Below are 25,675 nucleotides of genomic sequence, written 5' to 3'. Positions count from 1 at the left end.
ACAAATTGATTGCTTGGAACTTCAATAATGTGGCTATGACTCGACACATTACTGGTAATGTGGTTCAACAAAAATATACAATTTTGTCCACTTAGCAGCTATGCTAGCTAACTGAAAACATTACCATGCATGCTTGCAGCACGTGGTTCACACCAAATAACGTCAAGCTGTAAATTTAACTTTTCAGCAAAAGCACAGTCAATAAAATGTATATTCATCACAAAATGACAAAATGCTGACTTTGCATTTACCTTGTTAAGTTAGCCACAGGAGCAAAATGGAGCTGAGCAGAGAAGCAGCAGGTTTTCCCAGATTGTTATGTTTATTCCTCTCCTGCCCCCAGAGGTCTGATTTAAAAGATGTGCAGTCTATGGCTATAACATATCTATGAAATAATCTCTAACATTCTTAGAAATTATGACAAATTTATCATAGAATAGCACAATCGCACCCACAGATTACAGTGTCGCATAACTAACTGAAGTTACAATATTGGTTTGGGCAATTCTCACCTCAGCTTTCCCTTTTCTCTTACTTTCTCTCCTGTACTTTCTCTACAAAATATTTTTATATTTTCAATAAATCACCAAAACAGTTTACATTGTGTCATCCGTTTACTGCAGTTTACTTTAAACATCTGACGCCTGCATTCTCAAACATAGAAAAAAAAAAAAATCAAGCACAACATAAATTGGCCTAAATATAACTATCAAAATAAAACCTTATCCTGCAGTGACCAATATCTCTAGCTAGCACCACCGTATCATATTGAGTCCAAAATATATTTATTTCTAAGTCTCAGACATAAACATTGTTTGCTAGCTATCTTTTTAGTCTGTTTTTTATGTAGTGTATTACTATTATAAATTTATAGTTTATTCTATTTATTACTTTTCATCTTTATTTGCTACTGTTTTATCTGCTTTATCTATAGTCTATTGTTTATATTTGAATAAATATTTTTTTATAATTAGATGGTATTGATTTACTGTTTAAGTTGCCTCAATTTTATTTTGCCATATTTCATTATTTCTTTTTATCATCATTGTATTGAGTTTTTATCTTTTATTCCTTATCTCGCGTTATTTTATCTACTCATTTTATTGCTCAGTGTGTATTAGTTACTAAGTACATTCTTACTTTATTTCCTATATTGTTTTTGGTGTTTCATAAACCTGCCAAGCCCTTTGAATTACATTTGATTTGTTTAAAAGTTGCAAAATATTGACTGATTGATAGCTGTAATGCTACTTTAGCCATGTTGAATCCCATTCATTTATGCTAACAACATTAGCACTACATTAGAACTGTCAGCGGTTCAAATGAACATGTAAGTCTTTAGTTTTCATTGCCTACCCTCCTCATTTAAGGGGTGCCTCTTCCCTGTGGTCTGTGTGCATCTCACTCAGGTGTTGACAACCACTTTCATTGGAAAGTAGCTAGGTAAAAACTGCATGAAAAATCGCTAATCTCTTCTCACTAATTTCGTCTCTCCTCTCTGTGCACATAAGTTATACAGTATTTGAACAGAGCTGAATTCCTAATGAAGTTTTTCTCATTCAAATATGTTCTGTTTCTGGTGTCAGACGATGGAACAAGTGTGAAATACTGAGTGAAATGTGGCCCAGTAAGACTACCTGTTAACCGCTGCTATCTGGAAAATCTGAGCTGTTTGCTCTCACAGTGCACAGCCAACAGCATTAAGGCCCATTCATACCCCACGTAAAAGACGGAAACGGAGACGGACGGAACGTTTCGTCCGCCCTGTCCGATCGTTTCGTCTGCCATTTTGTACGAAGCGGGGGAGCTTACGATTATGGACGAAACGGAGCAATACCACCGCGAATCGTGGGGGCAGTATTGAGTTTATAGTCCAGATTGTCACCAAATTACCAGAGCTGAGGCGGATCTACGGGTGGGCTTGGATGGGCGTAGGCCTACCCAGATTGACAGCTTGCCCACCCTATCAGATTCAAGACCAAAAAATAACTAACTAAATAAATAAATGTTTTAATGTCCTTTTTCCAACGTGTATTTTATGCTCGTTTACAACCTCTCGGCTCGTTTACCGAGAGGTTTTTTTTTTCTTTCATCATATCATTTTATACATGTCTATCTAAAAAAATAAATAAAATGAAATAACAGGCCCATCCAGAATTTTTTAGGCCCACCCATTAGCCATGTTCTGTATCCGCCACTGCACCAGAGTCACCAAGAAGATCTGCAAAGGCATTTAAAAATGGAGCACGGTGTTGCAACTTGTCAAAAGTTTTTTATTTTTTTTTAACTTGTCAAAACTTGGAGCGGACATCCTGAAATATTGGAAATGCTGGCCGTCATCCATTTCCCGCATTGGCAGCACCAAACACTAAAACTCCACCAACATGTTTTATTATTATTATTTTTATTTTTTTTTTTTACGTTTGCGGGGCAAATACTATAAAAGAACTTCTTCCACAGTCGTTGTGTTTTATTAACGCCTCTGCCATCGGCACTGCCATCTAGAGGAAGTGTTTTGTTAACGCGCACCCCAACCCAAAAGACGCATGGAGGTATGGACAGACAGACGGACGAAAAAGGGGTATGAATGGGCCTTTAAACGGCACGTCCACTACATCTCTCTGCTGCTCCTGTGTGTGTGTCACTCAACAGAGGAGACAGAGAGAGGAGAGAAAAACTTCACACTCGATATACGGCAAAAATAAGTCCATACTGGGGTCTGAAAAGTCGATAAATCTAGCGACATAGTCAAATGGAAACACTGGGCAGCGAGACTGCGCTGAGGGAACATGCAACTTCGATTGGCTGGTAGCATCACGTGGGGCGCTGTGCCGGCCAGAAGCAGAGAAGCGCTGCAGCTCAGTTTTGACAGCTGAGATCAGACATGTATGCGCAAAGTTTTTAACCCGTTTGCGTTCGCTCACAAGGTAGAGAGAAGCAGAGGGGGAGAAATAATTTTCCAGGACAACTCAAGCTTTTCCAAGACATTTTACTTTTCTTGTCTCTCTCATTTTCCATATGTTTTCTTTGACTGGAAAAATGGTCAATTAGTTTCGCGTGGGAACCTTGATACTGTATTATACCGTAAAATTCTACAGTGGCTTGCTGTTATTTTTTGTTCCTCAAACATTTACGGTAGGCTATTCAACCGTATTTATGAATAACGGCACATGACCGTAAAAAACTATATTTTTATTTAGAATTAACGGTAGGCCTACCTTACTGTTAGAATTTGGCCGTATAGATAGATAGATAGATAGATAGATAGATAGATAGATAGATAGATCTATGAAACCATGAAACCAAGAAACCAAGTGGCAGAACCTGACGCCCGGTACTGGGATTCAGGAACTGTCAGACTTGAATGTGAACAAAACTCTTCCCCATGCTAAATTTTTTTTCTGCTGCAAAACAGTAAGCAGTACAGGGATGTAAGGCTTATTTAAGTGTGTGATGGTCACAGCCACAAGTGATAACACCGCCCAGTAATTCACACTTTGTCACCATGTTAGTTTCAGTATAGTTTCATTACATTACAGTTTATTTCATTTGTGGCCAACCATACCTCAGCAATTAACATCACAGTTTGTTTGATTTAGAGTTTATTTGCTTCAGTCTTACATTGTTTTACATGGAAAGCAGTAATTTGTTATATTAATCATTTGTTTCTTTGTTTGAGTTTGCTTGAGTTACCATGCTGGTGAAGGTTCCTTCCTGGTTGAGGGTTGACACCATGAGCTGCAAATGTCATGAGGGGGTTGACTTTAGTTAAGTTTTGTTGACCTCTTTTATAGGCCTAGTGCTTAAAATCCTCGGTTTGTAATAAGTTACATTTTTTTAGGGTAAATAAAACCCATTTTTTCATTCACAAAATCCTGTTTCCTCATTGCTTTACTGCTTGGTCCCTAACAAAGTGTAAAAGTTAAGTTCAAGTATTATTTCTGTCATATGTTCACCAAGAAGACATCAAACATTATTAGATATAAGATTAGGTGTGTCTTTTGCCAGCTGGGTTATTTTGCTTCTACAGGGAATGAACAATAAAATAGTATAAACTATTTATTTTATAGCATGTTTTATAGCATGTTTCCATGCTAAAGAGGCAGAATAACAAACTAATAGCCTCACACAGCCTTCAGTTAATCTTTATATATTTGTGAGAGTTTGAATAAGTGGCAACATCTGAGCCATACTTATGAAATAAATAGTGTGCAAAAAAAATTGTCAAAAACAATTAAAATATGTCTTTCTATCCTCTATCCTCATATAACTTACCCCAGTTTACTACTACTTGCTGTGATGTATAATAGTAATTTACAACATAGATTGTTTGTTTAAAACAGGTCAACTCTAGTAAAAAGCAGGGAAGGTAGAGAAAGGTGGCTTCACATGTCACTCTCCCTGTGTATATATAGATCTAGTACCTTATAAAAACATTTGAACTCATTTGAATGTTTTTTCTATCATGCTTGTCAGGACTTGTCATGATTGTGTCTGCAGAAAACTCAGAACTAAAACTGGAAGCCAGGAGCCAGCAGGGACCAGGAGCCCAGACCAGGATACAGTTCACAGGGAGCTGGAAGGAGGAGAGGTCAGTGGAATACATCAGGACTCACACTGCTGTGTGTTCATGGCTGCTCTGCCAAACACATCAGAGTTTTCCCTCCTTTTGGCCACCTATTCCTTTCTCTGCTCTTCTTTCAATGTCTTTCAACCACAGGTTCTCCCTCAACCCCATGGCGGCAGAGACCAGAGGACAAATCACAATCTGAGGAGTCAGTACTTTGAGAGACTCAACTCAATCTACGGATACCGCTGAGGAGTGAAGAGCACAGTTTAAATGAGCGCTGGGATGGGATACAAAGTCTGTGACCCTCATGCACATGCACGCTTTTGCATCTGTAAATGAATTCTATTTAATTCAGAAAAATGTAAAGGCTATCATGTGTTATTTTTTAAGCTCAAGCTGAGAGTGAAAAAATGAATTAAACTTTCTGCCCCAAAAGATTCAACAGTTTTATTTATTGACCAGCAGATGGAGATAAAGGCTTGGTGAAAAGAAGTGCCTGTGTGGCCTCTGCATGCACACTGAGAAATCTCACAAACAGAGCTAAATTGAAAAACAGATTCAAAAGAGAAAGTTCATTCACTGAGTCTTTGTAGATGTTGATTGAATGTTCACATTTAGACCATTTTTTCACTGGGATTTGCAGCAGATATATTTTTTCAGTTGTTTATGTACACAGTCAGCACTGAACAGTTGTATACATTCAGTAGGTTGAGAAAAACGAACGAGAAAAGCAGTTGTCTAAAACATTCAAGTGTTAAATACTAAGTTGCCACTACAACTACTCACACCTGACACCTTTGCGTAGACCACATTTTGCCTACCAGTGCAATCTGACTTTGGAGAAATATCTTCAGATAAATTAATATCACCCTCTCTTTTCAAACTACAACTGAACAAACCACACAATCTATTTAACAAATTTGTGTTTTGTGACACATTGATGCTGTGACCGCATTTTAGCTGTTTGAAAAGAGGGTGAAAAGAGATCTTAGATGTTCAGCCAATATCAACCAGTTTACAAATCAGTGTTGAAGGTCTTGTATTGGTGCTGACTGGGACCTGCAGTGCACATCCTGCACACAGCAAGTGTCTCATTGTTTTGAGATACTGAGTCATTATTTGAGATAAGTTATTAGTTTGATAAGTTTCTTTGGAAGTTTCTCACCATTTTCAGTTACTATGCCATTATTTTGAGATACTGAGTCATTATTTCGAGAACACTTCTGACTATGATGAGTTATGGGATCTTGTCTTCATCACACAGGCAGAAGTGGGCTTCCATGAAAAGCAAACATTTGAAACTTTTGAAAAGATTTTTTTTTTTTTTGTCCAAGAATTAAAGACCGGCGTCAGCTCAAGACTGGTGTCAGCTGGTTAACAGATTTTTTTTTATTGTTTTGATGTGGGTCCCTGGGTCCAGGTTCAAATCTAGACAAATATCCACAGGGTGGCAAGAGGGTGGTGGAGATATTAACAGCATGCGATCACAGGTAGCAAAACTAGTGCACTATATGTGTGGTGATATGTGTGTGTGTGTGTGTGCGTGTGTGTATATGTGTATATGTGTATATGTATATGTATATGTATGTGTGTGTATATGTATATGTATATACTACTATACAACACGTACTGTATTTTGTGTGGACCATTGTGCACTAAAAAGCATGTGGTATGCAAGTTACACTATATTGTGCATACTACATAGCATGTAGTAGGTGGTGTGCAACACGGACGCACCGATTGTTTTCCTCTTAGCTTTCATGTTTCTGGCACAGATGCAAATTACCTTGTTTTGCTGCTTCTTCCTTGAATTTAACAGGTTTTTTGTTTTTTTCCTGTTGGGTGTTTAGCCTGCATGTTATGAAATTGTTATGGGCAGGTGTGGAACTCTGCACAAGCCTGCAAAGGCTTCGTTCCCACCTTGCACAGATTTGTACTTGTACTGAATTTGTGCTAAACAAACAAACTAAACTAAACTAAATATATCAATTTTTTCTTGGAATAACCCCCTGATAAAGATATTTTAACTCAAAAACACTCCATTAATGTGGTATAGAAAACAAAAAGTGGCATTAGATATATTTTTATTTATTTCCAAATATTAAGATATATTTTATATATAAACAGAACAATAGGGCCACCTGTTATGTTGGAGAAAAGCTACCCTGGCCTTGCCAATCTTAACTCTTATATCAGCATCCGCTCCACCCTGCTGGTTGATGATGCTTCCAAGGTAAGTGAACTCGTCCACCTCTTCTAGTGCTTCACCTTCCAGCATGATAGGAGATGTGTTGGCAGTGTTGATCTTCAGGAACTTGCTCTTCCCTCCTTGGATGTTAAGGCCAAGGTGAGCTGAGTTGGTTGCGATGGTACTGGTACTGGATGGTGTGGGAGAGGAGGGCCAGGTCAGGTTTTTTTTCCCCAACTGAAAAACATCTGGAGCTCAAAAGACCTAGCCATCACAACAAAGATTAGGATCTTAAACAGCAATCAATCAATCAATCAATCAATCAATCAATCAATCAAAACTTTATTTGTAGAGCACTTTTCATACATGAGATGTAGCACAAAGTGCTTTACATGTTAAAAACACCCCTGCCCCCCACCCCCACCCCAACCTCTAGACCCCCAGCCCACGATTCTCTCTCACACAGACACACAGATACACACACACACACACACACACACACACGCACACACGCACACACACACACGCACACACACACACACACACACACACACACACACACACACACACACACACACACACACACACACACGCACATAATGTTTGTTTGGCTGAGTACAGAGGAAACCGGGTCAGGAAGCGCTGCCATCTGCGCTGGGAGTTGCCCACGGCCCAGGCCGGAATGCCACAGCTCAGGGGCCCACCAAACCACAGGTAGGCAGAGGACCCATGGTTCTGCAACGGGGCACCGCCACAGAGCCACAGACCCCCCACCCACCCCAGCCGGTGAGCCCCACGAGAAGAGACATCCCAGCCCCAGCCGATAACAGCCCCCAGCGCAGAGGGCCCCCACTGAGGAAACACTGGATATATGGGATAAAAGTATGTAAACATATACGATAAGAATATAAAAGTATGTAGAGAAATAAAAACATATAAAATAAAGATATATAAGAACATTAATAAAAGTTAAAATAAGCATGTATAAACATAGGCCTATAAGAACATTTAGTTAAAAGTCAAACAAAAGGTATAGGGTATAAAAATAGCATTAAATAAAAGTCAGGTTAAAAGAAAGAGTAGGCTATATTAAGAGCATGAGTTAAATGTGCAATGTGAAGTCAGTCCTACTCTACGGCTCCGAAACATGGAAGGACCACTGTCAATTCCACAAGTAAAATCCAAACCTTCATTAACACCTGTCTGTGATGAATCCACCAGATACGCTGGCCAAACACCATCAGCAACAAAGAACTGTGGAAACAAACTATGCAGCAACCAGCAGAGGATGAGATCCTTCAACGACACTGGAGATGGATAGGCCATTCTCTCCAAAAACCAGCCTCCAATGTCACCAGACAGTCCCTCAAGTGGTACCCCCAAGGGAAAAGAAAGAGGACGACCCACGAAACACCTGGCGCAGAGACTTTAAGGTAGATGCCAAGAAAATGGGCCACACCTGGGGACAGCTGGAGAGGTTGGCTCAGGACCAGGATGCTTGGAGAACCCTTGTCGACGGCCTAAATCCCAGACGGGGTAATAGACATAACGTGACGTATTATGTAGTGACAATGTTCATTAGTTGGTGTCCTCTTTGGTTGAAAAAAAAAAAAAAAAAAAAAAACTGGAGATGTCACCTTTCTGTGTCTCCCACAAGACTCAACAGTGAGTTAACAATTACATGTTTACTTTAACAGCCATGGTTAATAATTATACTGGACAGCTTAGTAATTAATGTTGTCAAAGGTATGAGTGAATGACTGTTGTTTTATTACTTACTGTCTGCTTCAACCTCCTGCATGCCAATCAATGATTCCCAACAGATTACTGTTGTAATAATAATTATTGTAATAAGTATGGCAGTTACAGAGACACAATGCACATTTAACAATTCAGGGTGATCAGGTGATATTAAAGGTTGCCAGACAATGCTACCCTGGGAATTTCACCCAGAGAACACACTTAGGACACACAGGTTCATTACACTCAAAGGCAGGAGACGTGGGTTCAAAATATACAAAATGTTTTATTTGAGACAATTTTAAAAATATATATATGTTCTTTAAAAAGACACACCATTCACACAGGGAGGGGAAAGGGAACCTAATCAGGTGCTGAGGCTTACCGGTTGGACAGGGGCTAGTGAAAGGGAGAGGGATCCACCAAAACAAAACAGAACAAAACAAAAATCACCCAAGCACACGTCATACACTTTTGGTTGTGAAGTAAACCAAATCCAGAGGGAGCACAGCACACACAAAAAGGGGGGGATACCGCCACCCAGATCACCAGCACCAGCACCACCACCACCGGCCTTCAGCAACTGAAAAGGATAACACAAATTAATGGGGAAGACACAAACAAATAAACACAACAAAATCCACTAATTGAACAGAATATACCAAATTATGGCAAGTTTCAGATTAAAAACTAAACAAATTATACAATATAACAAATACCCAAATGGAAACAAAACAAATAAACTCATACGATTAATCCAAACTAAAAAATAAATATATAACTCCCATTCAATCAAATATTTTTTAAAAAAACAAATAAATATTCAGCTCCAGCAACCAAAGAGAGACAACCGCCGGAGACAACGGGCAACAAACAGCCGGAGACAATTAAGGGCGACAAACAGCCGAGACAAAGCAGCAGCGGTCCCAGTTGGATTTTAAGTATTCTGATTGCAGTTCACCTAATGGAAAAAGCATTAGCATCTGACACTAACTGCTGTTAGTAAATAAGGGCATTATAGCTTAATAACTCCTAGGTCATGTGACCTACTGGGTCAAAATCAGTGTGGAACAGTAGAGTTACACTTGCTGTATGATGCACACCCCTTTTTATACCATTTAAACCTTCTCATATTTTTTTTTATGAATTTTTAAATCCATTTCATAATGTAAATATGATCACTATGCCTTAATAACTCCCAGGTCATGTGGCCTATTGGGTCAAAATCAGTGTGGAACAGTAGAGTTACACTTGCTGTATGATGTACACCTCTTTTTATATCATTTTGACACTTCTCATATTTTTTTATGAATTTTTAAATCCATTTCATAATGTAATTATAGCTGCTGCGCAGCGATGGGTCAGGTCCGGGCATTTTTAGGCAATTCCAAGCAACAAGCAGAAGAATATGAACTTAAAAACAAACTGAACTGATTGGCACACCTGGTAAGAAAGGGGCAGGACACAGGCCTGGAGGGGACAGATGATTGGCCGAAACACAACAAAGACATGCAACATGGGGGCGGGGCTAATGAGACAATGCAGGGCAGGTGTGAGCTATGGGTGTGAGGAGAAACAATCTGACAAGACTATGGAGGAACAATAGGGACAAAATGAACACAGCAGACTAAAATACAATAAACATTATAGCTGCTGCACAGCAATGGTCGGGGCCAGGCAATTTTAAGCAATTTTGAGCAACAAGTAGAGAATAGGAAGATGAAAAGAAAGGTGGCATTCTTATGTGCATTTTGCATCAGTTGAGGCTTGAACTCAGTTTCTGGCATGAAGGACAACACTCTATCTCACTGACCTTATTGGCAAGTGTCAGTTCATGTGAGGCTTCACAAATTGACTAAGCCAGTCACATGATAGCAGCCACCTATGCATGGAAAGGAAGATTTCAAACCACTGTAAAAAAAAAAAAAAAAAAAAAAAAAAAAAAAAGTCATCAAGAGAAAAATCTGACAATGATGATCTGGCATGGGACTGGACCTTGGTGCCAAGTTTGGTGAGTTTTGGCATATGGGAATGTTGCAGAAGCTGAGGCTTGAACTCACAATCTGGACACCAAGGACTGGCCTCTATCTCACTGAGCTAAAACTTTGTAGCTTCACAAATGGACTAAGCCAATCACTGACGTGCAGGACAGAAACTATCCATGCATGGAAAGGCAAATTTTAAACAGCCGTCAAAAATTCAGTTATTAAGACAAAAATCTGAAAATCCACATATTGCATCTGGACGGCATGGAGATGTTGATCATTTGTTTTTAACAATAAGTGAAAAACTGATGTTTAAAAATGCCATTCTTGCATTGACTCCAATTGTTCACATGAGAGCAAAATTCAAAATGCTGTCAAAAATTGAGTTTTTGAGATAAAATTCTGAAATTTGCCACACATCACACCATTTTTTTCATGAACATTGAAGATTTATTTAGCAAGGATTTGCAGGTATATCTTGCGTCACGTGCACGGCGTGCCAAACTTGCAAAATCCACCTGGCCACACCCAGTTGGAGAAGCGCAGCTGCACCGCGCCCCCGCCTCGCCGGGTCTGCGAAACTAGAGCCCGTAGTGGTCATTTGTGAGGAATGTAAGAATTGAGATGGCAGTTTATGGTCTAGTAATGTGATCTGTTGTGTTTTATTTTATTTGGTCACATTCACCAGATTACAATAGTTACACTACTGATACAGTTCAGTTCAGTTGTCATGTTAACTGTTATCAGAGGTATGTGTATTTGTGACAAAATGACATCATTTGGAAACATCCAAATGATGTTTCAAATATTAAATGTGTGATTGTTTGGTCCAAACTACAACTAAAGTCATTATTTGAAGTAAATTATTGTTATAGTATGAATTAATGTAATTCAAAATCACACTTGGATAAATGGGTAATTTTGGACCCATGTGTGTAAAGTTGATGTAATAATGCAAAACCTATTTTTTTCACAACATAAGAAAGGATAAATGGAAATAATGACATGTACTAATCAAAAAACAAGATATTAAAGGAATACTTGGAATATTCAATCATAAAATAAAGTGAATTAAAAAGATACAGCAAAGAAAAACTCTCCCAGCATTAAATCACATGGAAAATGAATACGGGTCCTTTTGGACCCATGTTGTGCATTACAAGGGGTGTGGATATGTTGTGCATCAAAGGGTTAAAATGTTGGAGCGGCTGTCTTGACGCGAAAACGAGAGACGGCTGGCCTGACCGCAGTACCAAAACTGGAAAATAATCCCGTCGGTCTAAAACGGCATTGCTCTTCAACAGAGCTCAGAAGAAGGGACACACTCTGGAGGAAGAAGCCTGGTCGTTGTTCGGTTGTGAGATCACCGTCCGCTTCGTCGGTGCATCCCTTCACAATGCCATGACGGTGTGGTTGTGTCTCCTGCTGTTCTTATTACACTCCACATATGTTGAAGGTAAGCGACAAAACACAAGCCATAATCCACAAACCCGACATGTTACAATTTGTCAGGAAAAATATCCTCCCCGTCTCCTTGATTTTGTCCCTTTCTAATGCCTCTCCGATAAAACGGCAACAGTAAAGCTTGGATAATGCCGGTGAAAAGAGAGGCCATTTCGCCATCCTGAAAACCCTTCCACACACTTGCTGTTTTTTTTTTTTTGTTTTGTTTTTTTTTTTGATGTTGATGTCCTGTTGGTCAGCTTACTCTCAAAGGGATTTTAATTTGACGCTAAAGCATGAGACGTGTCGCTCTTTGTTCAGTGGTCCATGCCAACACGTCAGCATTAACTAATGACTGATGATGCTTAGCAGGTTTTACACGTTCAAAGCTGTACAGTCACTCAGTATATTCAAGAAACCTAACAATGCTTTCCTTGTACTCTGCAACACACCACAGCTTTGTGGCCAATAAGAGACATTATTGTCAGCACTAGAAATAGGCATTAGCACTGGATAGAGTGGAAATCGCTGGGTAACTCACAAAACGATCCCGATATTTTCCTGGTAAATATCATGATACAGGCGATCGGGCGATTTGCCATGTAATCAGCCATGATACATAACGATATCTGTAAAGGAAGAAGAAAAAGATACCCTGAAAAGGCACAAGAAAACCACAACATTGTCCAGTAAGCATGAATCATTGATGCTTATCAGTGTTTGAGTTTACAAATTGAGAACATGTCAGACCAGTTCCACTTAAAATACCTAACGGCAGGATATGTGCCATCTGTGCAAATTAAGTTGAATGCTCAAATATTGATATTTGGCATGCAGGGTTGACCATCATTTGGATTTTAAGTATTCTGATTTTGATTCTGCTTTTCAATTCCGGTTCTTTCAAAACAGGTCACTTGTTTATTTGTACAAGAAAATCTACAAAACTCGCACCCTTACCTGATTGCGATGACGTGCTGGTTGTTGGTGTTGGTTCTGGAGAGACTGAGGCAGGAGAGGAAGAGCAGCGCAACACACACATGTACACCATGTAGGCGAAGGTGTTTGCACATCCTCCCTTATAAGAAATTAGTTTAGGACAGGTGTTGCACGGTGCTGCCAACCCGACATTTGGTCAACCCGACATTTGGTGGAATCATGTGGTCCATGATTCCACCCCTCCAACTCTTGCAGGTGGATACTATGGTAGCTGCTATGGAAACTGAAACTGGCACAACTAGTTCGATTGAGAACTGATTTCCGATGCCCAAACTTATTGGCATGATAATTGGGCAAGATGGGAAAACAATGTCACTCTCATGTGACCCTCTAACCTTCCTTCCCCAAGAGGAAGCTTGGGTGGAAAGGAGAAATAAGAACATCAAGTTCCGAAACATGGCTTTAATTTGTTTTGTGAAATTTTTTTTGTCTTTGCTCGTATATTGACTTTTCTTAACTTTTACAACTGCTTTCTGATCTGAGTGTTTCTCTGAGACGGTGATATCCTGTGTTTGTCTTGCGTTTTGCAGTCGCCCACGTGATTGGAGCTAACAGGACTGCAATTCAGGGACAGAACATTTCTCTACTCTGCAGACTGACCGATACCGACGAGGAGCTCACTCAGATTTCCTGGCAGAAGAAAACGAGAGAAGACCCTGTGAATCACAATTTCTATATCATTTCACCTCTGGACGGCCCAAAATATGTCAATGGCAACAGTGATCGAATAACCTTTATTGGGAGCACAACAGAAAACAACGGATCTGTCCAATTATCCCATGTCAGACTGTTGGATGAAGGCGTCTATACATGCATCTTCACTTTGTTTCCGAGTGGAATCTACAAGACGGAGATACCTCTGACAGTGCTTGGTACAATGAAGCTTTGTATTGAAAGAATGTTGTAGTGTGTGTGTGTGTGTGTGTGTGTGTGTGTGTGTGTGTGGGACAGAGAGAAACAATAGTCTGTTGTTTGTAATTGCCTATCTTCTGCTGACAGGTTTGTTTGTGTACTATAACTGTCTTTAGTTCCACCAGTATCAAGTCTGGAGCCTGAAGATCATCTTGTTTTGGGTAGCACGGAGGTCACCTTTGCAAGGTGTGTGGCCACTGGTGCCAAGCCGCCTGCAGAGGTGAGATGGGACACTGGGTCTCTAGGAGAATCCGTCAAGGCAGAGACCACGTCCTTCTCCCACGACAACATCACCACCACCACAGTCAGCAGCCTGACTGGAGTACCAAGCACAGCGGTCCTTGGCCACACGGTCCGATGTTTGGTCAAACATCTGGCCTTGACAAAGGAGGAAAGCCTGCCCTTAACCCTTAAAGTCCATTGTGAGTCTACACTCATTGTCCCACATGCTAGTTACACATTAAGTTCACAATTTTTCTTCCCTTTTTACAGCAGGGTAGCATTCTCAGTTGAAGAGTTTCTGAAATCAGATCCATTGTTTGACAAAACATGCAGCATGCCCTAAGAAAATGATTGTTGTTAAGATGATCAAATACAACTTAGTTCGATTTTTGGGGGGTTAAGTCACTTGCATTTGTTAAATATTTACCAATAAATTGAAGATATTCACTGTTTTAGAAGGTAACTCTCAATTGAGACGTTTCACTTTAATTACTATCTTTTAGTATCAAGTTCTCTTGCAGCACAGACTAAACAGTTCTCCTTTCGCTGAGTCAGTTCTCACATGTTGTAGTTGGTTGATACAGATGCTGTGTTGTGCCTAACAAGCAGATCACTATCTTTCCCTATGAGTCCCACACAGTGAAAAATGTGCTTGTCTTTGTTCAAGGAAATATTGTTTTGTGACATCTAGTGTGGACTGCAATGCTCTCAATGAAATGAATTTGTCAAAAATAAATATTATAGTGTATTTGCAAGCTCAGACGAAGGCACTGTATTATCTGCTGTAGGTGAAGTGTCAGCCTGTTCTCTGGGCTCCTCCTTGTCCGTTACCATTTTGCATCAGTGTTACTGTTATCTTAATGGATGCAGGGTTCTGTGGAGAATGGGTGTTACTCCATTATCATCAGTGTTGTGCAAATTCACCCTTCATAAGAACTGGCTCAAAGTTCAGTTCACACACATTAAAATGAGCTGGTTCACATTCATGTTTTACAATTTTAAATTTTAAACTAAGTTTATAATCCCAAAAATGAATTAGTTCATGTTAATTCCTCCTGTTGTTTATTCCTCCATGCCAGAGGCACACAACTGATTAGATTTTAATAGTCAGAGGTCAATGGTCAAGGTCACCGTGACAGCAAAAAGCATATTTTTGGGCATAACTCAAAAATTCATACACTAACTGTGACAAAGCTTCACACAAGCACTATTTATGACAACGTTTCACATAAATGTCAAACAGATTAAAATAATGAAGTCATGACATTTTATATCCAAGAGGTAAAAGGTCACTGTAACATCATAATGTTCTGCAAAAACACTTTTCTGGGCATGATTCAAGGCCATAAACCAGCATTTTCTCTTTCTCTTCCTCTCCTTGAATGACAGCCAGGAGAGAGGGGGCTTCCTGTTCCCCTGGGAACCGACCATTAGCACATTATTTTTGCTGATATTGACCTTTGTACCATGTGATGAAGCTCTCTACTTCTCTGTAAAGATTTGTAAACATTTTTCCATAAAATACACTCAATACATTTTATGAAATTCCTTCAGAATCTTCTTTACAAATATTATGAGTTTGGACAGACATGAATGTGAACTTGACTGGTTCACAGAGGCATCCAACCACAAGGCGGTCATTCTCGGTGAAATCGGCTGCTTATACAGGCCTTATTGAAGGCACATGCCATGAGAGCTGCAAATCAGTAACTAATCTGATGAGTGATGTCTTTTCACCCTTGGCTGCAGATGTCCTACAGTGTAGTCTAGTACAAGACCGTCTACTTGTTTGTGGGAAACAAAGTTACAAAATGCTGTGAGTTGCACTTGGGGTTAGGGTTAGGGTTAGGGTCAACTCAGTGTGTCTTTTCAAATCCAATGCTGATGTGGCCGATGATCGCACTTGTATTTGGACATTTGGTGTGCACTATTTGTACAAACTTGTGTGACTTTTTCCTTTGGGAACTGTACTGATTTGGTCATAAAACTAATTCAGATATTCACATGGACAGACTTGGGCAGTACCTCTGGCTGCATTGTTGTCTGAACTTATAGTAACCATGCTGCATGCTGGTTGCCTTAAATCCTTGACCTCAGGTGCTGTAAAACAGTAAGTTCACGTTCATTAGTTGTAAATGGATACATGCAGTTCACCATTTACCAAAAACATGAATACATTCATTGAATACTACTCTTTTAATGGATTAGTGCACAACACTAATCATCATTCTGATATATTGATCAGTTATTACAATAACAGATATGCTCATATTTCCTTCTTTCTTTCAGTTCCACCCACTACAGGGAAGATCAGTGAAATATCCAAAAATGTGTTTGAATGTGTATCTAACGCCAGCCCTGAAGCCAACTTCACCTGGACCAGGTAGTTTGAGTGAACTGGTCACTATGCACATGTCCTTAACTCCTTATTTTTAAAAAATGATGACGAGCATTATGCAGTAACAGCCACTCTCACAGGCTCTGCTTTTACAGTTACAGCAGGTACTTGTGATGAAAAATGTATGCACACATGCAAAGCTCAACTGGTTCAGTAACCAGGAAGTTTCACAATGTAGCAGATTCTCATCCATTCTCCACACACGCAGCTGATGTGTTTCTATGTGAAGTAGCAGTAGGTAGACTATAACTGAGTTTCACATTCTTTATATATTCTTGTCCTTAAAGAAATCACATGTTATTGATTGTTGTTGTTGTCATCTTTTAGACCAAATCAGCAGTGGCCTCATTCAGCTGTCAAAGCAGACGGAAGGAAACTACATTTTGACAACCCCACTGCTGATCTGAGTGGCCTCTACCTCTGTGAGGCATCCAACGCCTATGGAACCACAGCCACTTATCTCTATGTCAGCGTGTCTTCAAGTGAGATAGCTCTCTCTCTCTCTTTCACTGTCTGTCTGTTTCTTCTTGTTTTTTTTTCTTTCTTCGTCTGAATTCTTGATTAAGAGAGGAAACTATGATAAGAGCATGATACACTGTCTCATGACTGTGTCATGGTCATGCTTACTTTCAAAATACTGTAAAGGCCACAGAGAGGCTTGTGACAAGACAAAAAAGCTTGTCAAAAAACTTGGTAAAGGTAGATTTACTTTGTGTATCTGGGGGGGTTGTCAGGGGGAGCAGTTATCAAATTCATTTGGTTGCAAAGTACAATCTGAAATGAACAGAGTTGTTCAACTGCATTTGATTTTTAACCTCTGAATAAAAAGAATGCTTGCTTGAGCGCCTAAAATGTCAGCGTGTCACAATATGCACTTACATGTGGAGGTAACGCCCAATGTTATTGTCTTCTATTTCAGGCAAGACCTGGTTAGAAAACTGTTTTTGTTTCATAAAAAGTACGAGCCAATTTGAAATTTACTCGCTTGTACTAAACTGGAACTAGAGTGTGAAGTCAGTTGATCTGATAATAGCACTTCCTGCCATGTGGTAGAAGAGGCCACACGGGGTCAATATTCTGATATTCTTTGACTTCCTTTACTAAGACATTAGTTGAAGGTGGACTGCTAGATTATATTAATTTTGCTATGTTATGTCTTTAAGTCTTTTAGCCTGGTTTTCTGAGTCTAGGGAAGGCCAGAGCTGATGTTGCGTACACTTCAACTCAGAACTGAGAATTTATGGGGTGTAAAGCGCGTGCCAAATAAAACTAAGGCTAAGTTGCCTGGGTTCAGATCTGGCCCAGACCCTGTGTTGCATGGCCTGTCTTTACTGTCTCTCTCCGCTGTAACTGTTTAATGAAGCAGAAATGAAAAAAGAACTTGTAAATTTCCAAACTGCAGGAACATTACAGGTTGGAAACAGTTCACTGTTTGAATGTTAAAACACTGTTAAAACTGTTCAACATTGTTCAGGCAGTGTTCAGACCATGTTGAAATTCAAATGGTTTCCAGCCCCCAAATTTTGCAACTGTTTAGCCTCAACCACTGTACCTCTCTGGTGAAACTGGCACTGGAGATTGGCTAATACACAGTCACTTTATGGTCAGACAGACTCACTGTGGAGGGGGACAGTTTGCCCTCTGAGAACATTGTGTTAAAAAACGTTCATGCATCAGTTTCAAAGTCAAAAAGCTAAAAATGAAAAGCTGAAAAGCCTTTTGAGTTGCCTGCAAATTGAAATGTTTATCTCAAATTTCAAGTCCTGTTTTATATTCCTCTCATGTCTGTCCTGTCTCTCCGTAGGTTCCTGCCCTTTGGCGATCACGCTTTGCATCCTTTTTTTCCTGGTTGCTGCTGCTGCTGCTGTTGTTGCTGCATTGTACTGGCGCAGATACAGAAATTGGCCATGGTATGTAATACTGCATTACACTTTGAAATATACATATATTTAAGACTACTGATATTATGGGATTTCTTGGTGTTTCATAAACCAGGAGTGGAGATGGGCAGCCTGTCGAACAGGACGATACCGCCTGTCAGGAAGCAAGCAGAGAGAGGACAAGCAACATGTAAAGTATTTTCTTATGTCTCTTATCAGTTTGGCCATTTTGGCATCTGGCGTTTGATTTTTCCATTAAGTTTAAAAAGTAAAGATCGTCAAAAAGTGCCAAACCCGTCTAAATATAACGCATTCGAAAGTTTTATTTTTTCACCATGCCGTGGAGCAAAGCCTGTTTGCATTTCATGGCCATTCTTGGAATAGCACTCCAACTTCCTCTTGTCTTTTTTTAATGCTCATTTATAGTTCCCAAGAGTATTGTCTAAAATCATGGCAGAAAATAAGATAAGGGTTTGCAACAAAAGGTTAAAATGACGTCTGTGGCACACACACAGCCTCACTGTTGCCACTCTGCTCTGGCAACAAAAAATGTGTTTAGACATGAGGTGAGGTTTGTTGCTCAGTGTAGTCTTAAAAGTCAGCGCTCAGCTTCAATCAGTAATGTTAAAAACCACAAACCAAGCCAGGAGTCTGGGCGTAATCATGGACTCAGACCTGACTTTCAACAGCCACATTAAGACAGTCACAAAGTCTGCCCACCATCACCTGAAAAATATATAAAAAATTAAAGGACTTATGTCTCAGCAGAATCTGGAAAAACTAGTCCTTCAGTAGACTGGATTACTGTAACAGTGTCTTTACCGGCCTCCCTAAAAAATCCATCAGACAGCTGCAGCTGATTCAGAGCGCTACTGCTCGAGTCCTCACCAAGACCAAAAAAGTGGATCATATTACTCCAGTCCTGAGGTCCTTACACTGGCTTCCTGTCTGTCAAAGAATTCATTTCATAATATTGCTTTTGGTTTATAAAGCACTGCATGGTTTAGGGCCAAAATACTTTTCTGATCTGCTGCTACATTATGAACCATCCAGACCTCTCACTGAGGTCGTCTGGGGCAGGTCTGCTTTCTGTCCCCAGAGTCAAAACTAAACACGGAGAAGCAGCTTTTAGTTTTTATGCTCCTCATATCTGGAACAAACTCCCAGAAAACTGCAGATCTGCTCCAACTCTTGGCTCTTTTAAATCAAGGCTGAAGACTTTTCTATTTGCTACTGCCTTTTATAGGCTACTCACATCACCAAGTTTGTATCGCGCCCAAGCACGTTTGCCCCTAAAATCCGGATTATTTGACCAGTGTGATCGCTCCGTTCCGTGCTTGAATACAGTACACTTCCCCCGCTCTGGCACGGTTGGAGGGGGTGTGCTTCAGCACGGTATGGGCGTTCATGCACGAGCACATGCACAGTCACGCACGCAACGCGCAAACGTGGATACATCGTAAATCATGCAACTTTCCTCCTGCCTCCGCAAAATCGTTTAATGCGCGCAGCGATTACCGGCGAATGGCCGCGTTGCGCAATCAATAATCAACCATGCTTGTGGTGCTGCAACCGCGTTTAAACAAAAGATGATTTATGATGAAAGGTATGGCAGTCTGTGTGTGCCGCGCACCTGTCAGATCCGGCAGACCTGACCGGGTGGGCGTGGTGCCGCACTGTGTGCGCGGCCACCTGGTTGAATGTAGCAGCCGCTCCAGCTGTCAGTTGGACGCTTTCTGAAGTTACCTCCGAAACTGTCAAGGTAAATAAACATCCGTTAACCTCTGTCTGATTAAAAGAAACAAAAACGTTTTTTAGTTAAAAGGAAGACATGATGAATGTATTTGAACTATATTGATTTATGATGACGTCGGACCATGCCTTTTGGCGTATTTCAACGTGATGACGTGCACACGGGGGGGCAGTCGCACTTGGGCGTGTTTGGGCTTTAGGTAATGTGAGTACAGGCCAGCCGGGGACTGGGGAGAGGGGCATTTTTGCTTTAGTACAATACAGAGCAAATGGCCCTAATGTGAGCAGGCCCTTAAATCATATTTGAGGCTTGGATCAATATCTTATACGGCACTGTGACTTTTATTCTCTTGTTTTATCTATTCAATTTGTTTGCATTATTTTTACATATTGTTTTAATTCCTGTTTGAATGCCTTGTTGTTTTTACATTGTGTTTTTAATTTCTGTTTTAATGCTTCTTGCATTCTTTTTTAAAGCACTTTGAATTGCATTGTGTATGAAATGTGCTATACAAATAAATTTGCCTTTGCCTTTTCCCACAATTAGCCTCATGTTGGCAAAAATGCATATTACGTAAAAGTAGCTAAAAGATCAAAACTCACACAGGTGATGCTGGTGAATGTGCTTCAACCCGTGGAAGGAAATGAAAATGACACACAACACCGGTTTCCAATTTAGCTCTCCGTTCGAAGTAACATTAAAAATGTCATACATAGCCTTAACCTGTATGAAACCAATAAAAAACGATACCTTTATCATTTGAAGTTAATACATATTTTCAATTGTCTTCCTTAGAGACCTCTGAGATGCCATGACGAGCTCAGTCCAGCTTCAGCTGCTCTCTTGACAGATGCAGAGGAACATGTGCCATGACCACAGCCCACTGTCCCAGTTACTTGGCATGTATGCTGGCATAGTTTCTTTTTAGAAAACCAGACACCTCTGTATCAGTTACATACTTTTTTGTTGTCCCAGTCCCCCCTCATAATAGGAAAAAAATCATCTGAAAAAGGAAACCACACCTTTTGCCAACCGTCCTTTTCAGAGGCCCTAAATGATACAGAAAAATTTATTTATTTTATTTATTAGTCATCTTAACCAAACAAAGGAGTAGAATGCTTCAAAATAAGTGGCATTAAGTTTACTTCTAATTTACACAGGTAATGATTCTCAGAAACTTTGCAGATGTTGCAAGATTAGGATGCTAATGTGTCATCTGTAGTGCATATGCTTTACAATTTCACATTTGGTTTCTGAGTTTTGTCATAATATTAACAAAACCAGAACAGTGCATGTCAGGAAAATGGAGATAGGTGGATAATGGGGTTTGTTTATTTTATTTATCCCTATGGCATGGCATGATATATCTCTTTAGCGAGAGAGACCTGGCAGAGTTAGTATATGTAAATTACAGTAATGAGTAGGTGTTTCAGCATTCAGGACAAACAATAGTTTCAAACAATAGCCTTTCACATAGTGCGCGGTTTGGGCGGCGCGCTTCGCTGGGTACGCTTTGTGCATTTTCAACTTGGGCGCAGCGCCCTGTTCGGCGGCAGCGCCCTCAAAACTGACCTCAAAATTTTAAAAATTTAAGGAATGGAGTTTGACAGCTGCTAAGCTGTCAGATGAGCCAGCTTAGCTGCTCATAACTTCAGCCAAGATTGACTGCCTTTTTTCAGCGACCCAACATTGTACAGGTCGTGGAGCGCATTCAAGGGTGTGCCAGCAGTTTTGCTGGATTCAGGATTCAGTACAGCTGGATACAGATTCAATAAACTTTTGTGGGAATATTGAAACTTTCAGTAACAGAACTGACCCACTTTGCCTGCTGCGTTGTCTCGTAGATTTCTTAATCTAGTCAAGTAGTAGATAGAGTAAATTGGATTATATTAATGGAATCACATAAGGCTTTCAGGGAGTCCTTGTATGTCCCCCAGCTGAGCTTTCATCAATACTGCTACAGTCTAAAAGTCCTTTTCGAGTCGAGAGCAGAATTAAAACAGCAAGAAATGCATGATTGTTCTCATAAAATTTCAGAAGTCACTAGCTGGTGCAACAGTTTGTTCGGGATATCTACACGCTGTTTCTGTAGTTTCTGTAGGCTGATATTCGACAAACAGGAATACTCCGTGATTATTTGGTCCCATGCTTGACATTTATCCCGTCGCGACTTGGGACATTCAATCAATTATGGTCAACATACAGATGCAAACACTGATCTGCCACGGTGCTGACATCTTGGATTTGCCCTGATGATGATGTTCGAGGAATGATCATCAGAGTTGACAAAGTAGCATGAATGTGCTTGCCAAATGTCATGACAATCCAAACAGTAGATTTTGAGATGTAAATTTGACATTTGGGCTTGGCATAGCACTAGAATTTAGGGAATGGGGTCATAAGAATTAATGGGGTTTATTCTCTGGGAAGCATTGGGATGCTCAGCAAATTACAATCAAAATGAAGAGGAATCTTTATTTGGGAGCATGAATACACATAACAAATGTAACAATCCATCCAGTTTGTGCGAAGTTGACATGTAGGCCTGATGGTGGCACTACAGGAAAGGTCAGTTGATCTGGAAAATTGACACGATTCATCCTCTGAAGCAAGTGAAACGTGCCATCATACAACCTGCCCAGTAAGAAAGAAAAAGTTGTTCAGAGCGGCTTGCTTATAACCTACGGACAAAACATTTGTGCGTTTTGGTGACATACTTATGTTGTTTTACATACATTAGAAGTTGGTTTGTAGGTTTTGAGATTAGAGCAGCATTGTGCGTAGAGCAGTTTTATGTTAGGTTATGTTAATCCAGCATTAATCCATTCATAGCATTCATGCTCAGCCTTAGTTGTGTGTTTTTGCCTTGACATTTTAATAACATTGCCCTTATATGTTTTGTCATTTTTTTTTAGCATTTTTCAGCTTAAATGCTTGATTTTGCTCATGAGTGTTGCTCAGAGTGGCTATCCTTGCCTCTTTCTCTCCTTTTCTTTTCTGGTACACTTGGAGAAGTCAGCTGCTGTGTGTATCACTCTGTCCTGTGAGCTTACAGAATGAATGTGTGTGTGTAAATGTGCTACACAAACTCTCTGTATTGTTAGGTAGTGAAACAGTAATGTTGTCATGACTGCTGGCTACTGGCAGGAGTATGTTAACTATATAATCAGACTGGACAGGCTCAAACAAAGATCGTATTTTGGCTGAATACAAAGTGGAAGGCAGCAGCTGCCACAGGAAAGTCCCTGACTCTCATGGGTTGGTGGCTTTGGGATTTCAGATTAGACAACCTTTCTTTTTTTTCTTTTTTTTTTTTTAAGAAGGAAATCAGCCCACTCTTTCCCACAAAGGGTTTATGCAGTGCTGTGTGTACTCTTCTGACTTAACAGAGCTGGAGTGTTTGCTTTAACAGAGTATGTGTACTGGAACCACATCCACCACCACACCCCTTTGTTTTGAAAATTTCATCCTGGAGGCACTAAGTCATGAACTGAGTGTGCTCTCCCACACTTCCAAATGCTTTGTGATGCCCTTAAGCTCTGATAATTGTTGTAGGCATTCACCAACTGATCTGAGTTGCTCTTTAGTCCCTTGCACCTGTTGGCTACACAGAGCATTAACCTGTTTTGTCTCTGAGAGCAGACAGACAGACACTTTCCTGAGCGAAGAAGAGCCTGTCAGCTTCATAATCCCTCCACCGAGAAGACAGTTAGGGTTAGGGTTAGAAGTGGCATGTCCTATAAGAAGTGTGAAGTCATTCGAGTCAACAAAATTCAGAGTGAGCATGTGAAAAGGGACACTTTATTAGGTTTCTGTAACCCAGAAATCATTTGTAGTTTAATTATTGTTTTTTAATACTATGGTGAGCTACATTCTCTCTTTGCTCATGTCCAACACTCACCTCCTCTCTAAAATCAATCCTTATTTTTATTTTTATTTTTTTTTTAATAGATATTTTTTCTAACTACAGTTTATATTGGTGAATCATATGACTGTGGTGGGTGTCTAGCCGGCCGGCCACAGTTACCAGGCAGTTTTCATATATTTCTTCACTGTGTTCTTGCCGCACCTAGAAAAATAATTGAACAAGCATGAAAGTTTCAGTTCACATCATTTGTTCTTAATGCAGTCAGTTCACAGCGATTTTAGTCTCTTAGTGGAACACAGAATTTCTTAGTACTGATCACACAATATTGCAGTTACCTAAATTCAAACTGCACTGAATACATTCTTCCTTAGTATTACATTCCTTAGTAATCTTTACATTGTTTACACAACATACTTTATAAAATATCACTAAAATAATCACAGTACTTACCATGTCAGTAGCCCGGGCTCGAATGTCGTTTCTGTTTCAACAGAGATTGATGCTTGAGCAGGGTTATATTTTACAGAACACTGAAAATTAGATCTCTCCAGCTGTTGTATTGTTTAGATCCTGATATTTTGACGGCACTTGTCATCTGTCTTGAATCTATCAACTGTGCCAAATACTTCACGTATTAATAACTAATTGCAAATTAATTTGAATACACTATTTACCATTTAAGTCTAACAATTTGTATAACAAATGTCTAATATTTGCACAATATGCATGTCAATATAATATAACATCTAGTGTTTATTATACATGTATTAATATACTTAAATGAAAGTACTCACCCTGACGGTACTTTGCAGGATCTCAGTGTGATCCAGGCAGCTACAAACAGAGCACTCACTACTAGAACAGCTACCACCACCGCCACCACCACCACCACATGCACCTGTGTCTTACTCTCTTCAGCTGCTTTTGTATCTATAAAAAGAGAGTAAATGAGTTCACCAAACACCAAGGACCAGGAGGAGAGTTAAATACACAAAGTGAAGGCAAATATTTTTTGACTTTGTCTGCAGGCTCCACACACACACACACACACACGTCACCACTGTGCACATTTGGCTAGGGAGGGCACTGTTTCAATAAGGAAGCAGAGACTGCAGCCATCTTGTCACACAGAGATACAGCTCTCACTTCCTGTGCTCTCTTCAGCCACATGAAACATTCTGCCTCTGCATCACACGATTTGGGAAAATGCAGTCCTACTATAATCTTGACTGTTTGATGAAGTTGCCCGTAGACTCCATGTTTTTTGGTGTTGTAGTCATGTCGCCTTTTTTTTACAGCCATGCAGCTCTTTTTGTTTCCAGGGGGCAGGGGAGTGGGTGTCACTGTTTATACAGGAGTGAGGCAGCTGTTGCATCAATATTATGGTGCAGGTTCACCAGTTGTGGAGTGACTGTGTTTACACAGTAACTAAAATGACAGTCCACATCCATCTGTGTTTAGGCCTACTACTGAGGGGTAATTGTTGCTTATGCTATTTTTAATAACCCCACATTTGCTGTATTATTAGTTCTATTTAATGTTGTATGTCATTGTCAAAGGAGTTTGCTCTAGTTCCATCTAATCCGATGATTTGGGACAGATCAGCTCACCTGTAATCAGCAGGCTCCAGTGCTGCTCGGAGACTCCTGTGCTGGTAGTCTGTCCGCAGGTATAATTCCCTGTATGAAACACTTGGGCGTCCTCGATGATGAGTGCATAG

General features: G+C 40.1%; 1 protein-coding gene across 3 annotated transcripts; it reads left to right on the top strand.

Annotated features, from left to right (window-relative positions):
- Positions 1-10,453: 10,453 nt before the first annotated feature.
- LOC115380093 (nectin-3) lies at positions 10,454-25,583 on the top strand. Of its 3 annotated transcripts, none has more exons than XM_030081145.1 (9): positions 10,454-10,509; positions 11,788-11,939; positions 13,453-13,794; positions 13,951-14,256; positions 16,346-16,439; positions 16,782-16,936; positions 18,259-18,364; positions 18,450-18,524; positions 20,883-25,583. In XM_030081145.1, the coding sequence occupies exons 2-9, from the start codon at positions 11,885-11,887 to the stop codon at positions 20,890-20,892; spliced, it is 1,143 nt and encodes a 380-aa protein (XP_029937005.1). In that variant the 5' UTR covers positions 10,454-10,509; positions 11,788-11,884; the 3' UTR covers positions 20,893-25,583. The 3 variants fall into 3 exon arrangements, with proteins under 3 accessions (XP_029937005.1, XP_029937006.1, XP_029937004.1); XM_030081146.1 differs by lacking the exon at positions 10,454-10,509 and adding an exon at positions 11,080-11,095; XM_030081144.1 differs by lacking the exon at positions 10,454-10,509 and having other exon boundaries at positions 11,658-11,939.
- The last annotated feature ends 92 nt before the right edge of the window (positions 25,584-25,675 follow it).

This window comes from Myripristis murdjan, chromosome 21 (assembly GCF_902150065.1).
Source record: "Myripristis murdjan chromosome 21, fMyrMur1.1, whole genome shotgun sequence".
In the NCBI taxonomy this organism is placed as follows: Eukaryota; Metazoa; Chordata; class Actinopteri; order Holocentriformes; family Holocentridae; genus Myripristis; species Myripristis murdjan.
The sequence above is the reverse complement of the archived record's forward strand: the minus strand, read 5'-3'. Positions and strand labels throughout refer to the sequence as shown.

What these genes read in the sequence shown, in the direction of transcription:
- LOC115380093 (XM_030081145.1), top strand. Translation starts at nt 11,885, where the DNA reads ATGACGGTGTGGTTGTGTCTCCTGCTGTTCTTATTACACTCCACATAT. An exon ending in ACACTCCACATATGTTGAAG is followed by an intron (nt 11,940 to 13,452) that starts GTAAGCGACAAA and finishes TGCGTTTTGCAG; the next exon opens with TCGCCCACGTGATTGGAGCT. An exon ending in CTTAACCCTTAAAGTCCATT is followed by an intron (nt 14,257 to 16,345) that starts GTGAGTCTACAC and finishes TCTTTCTTTCAG; the next exon opens with TTCCACCCACTACAGGGAAG.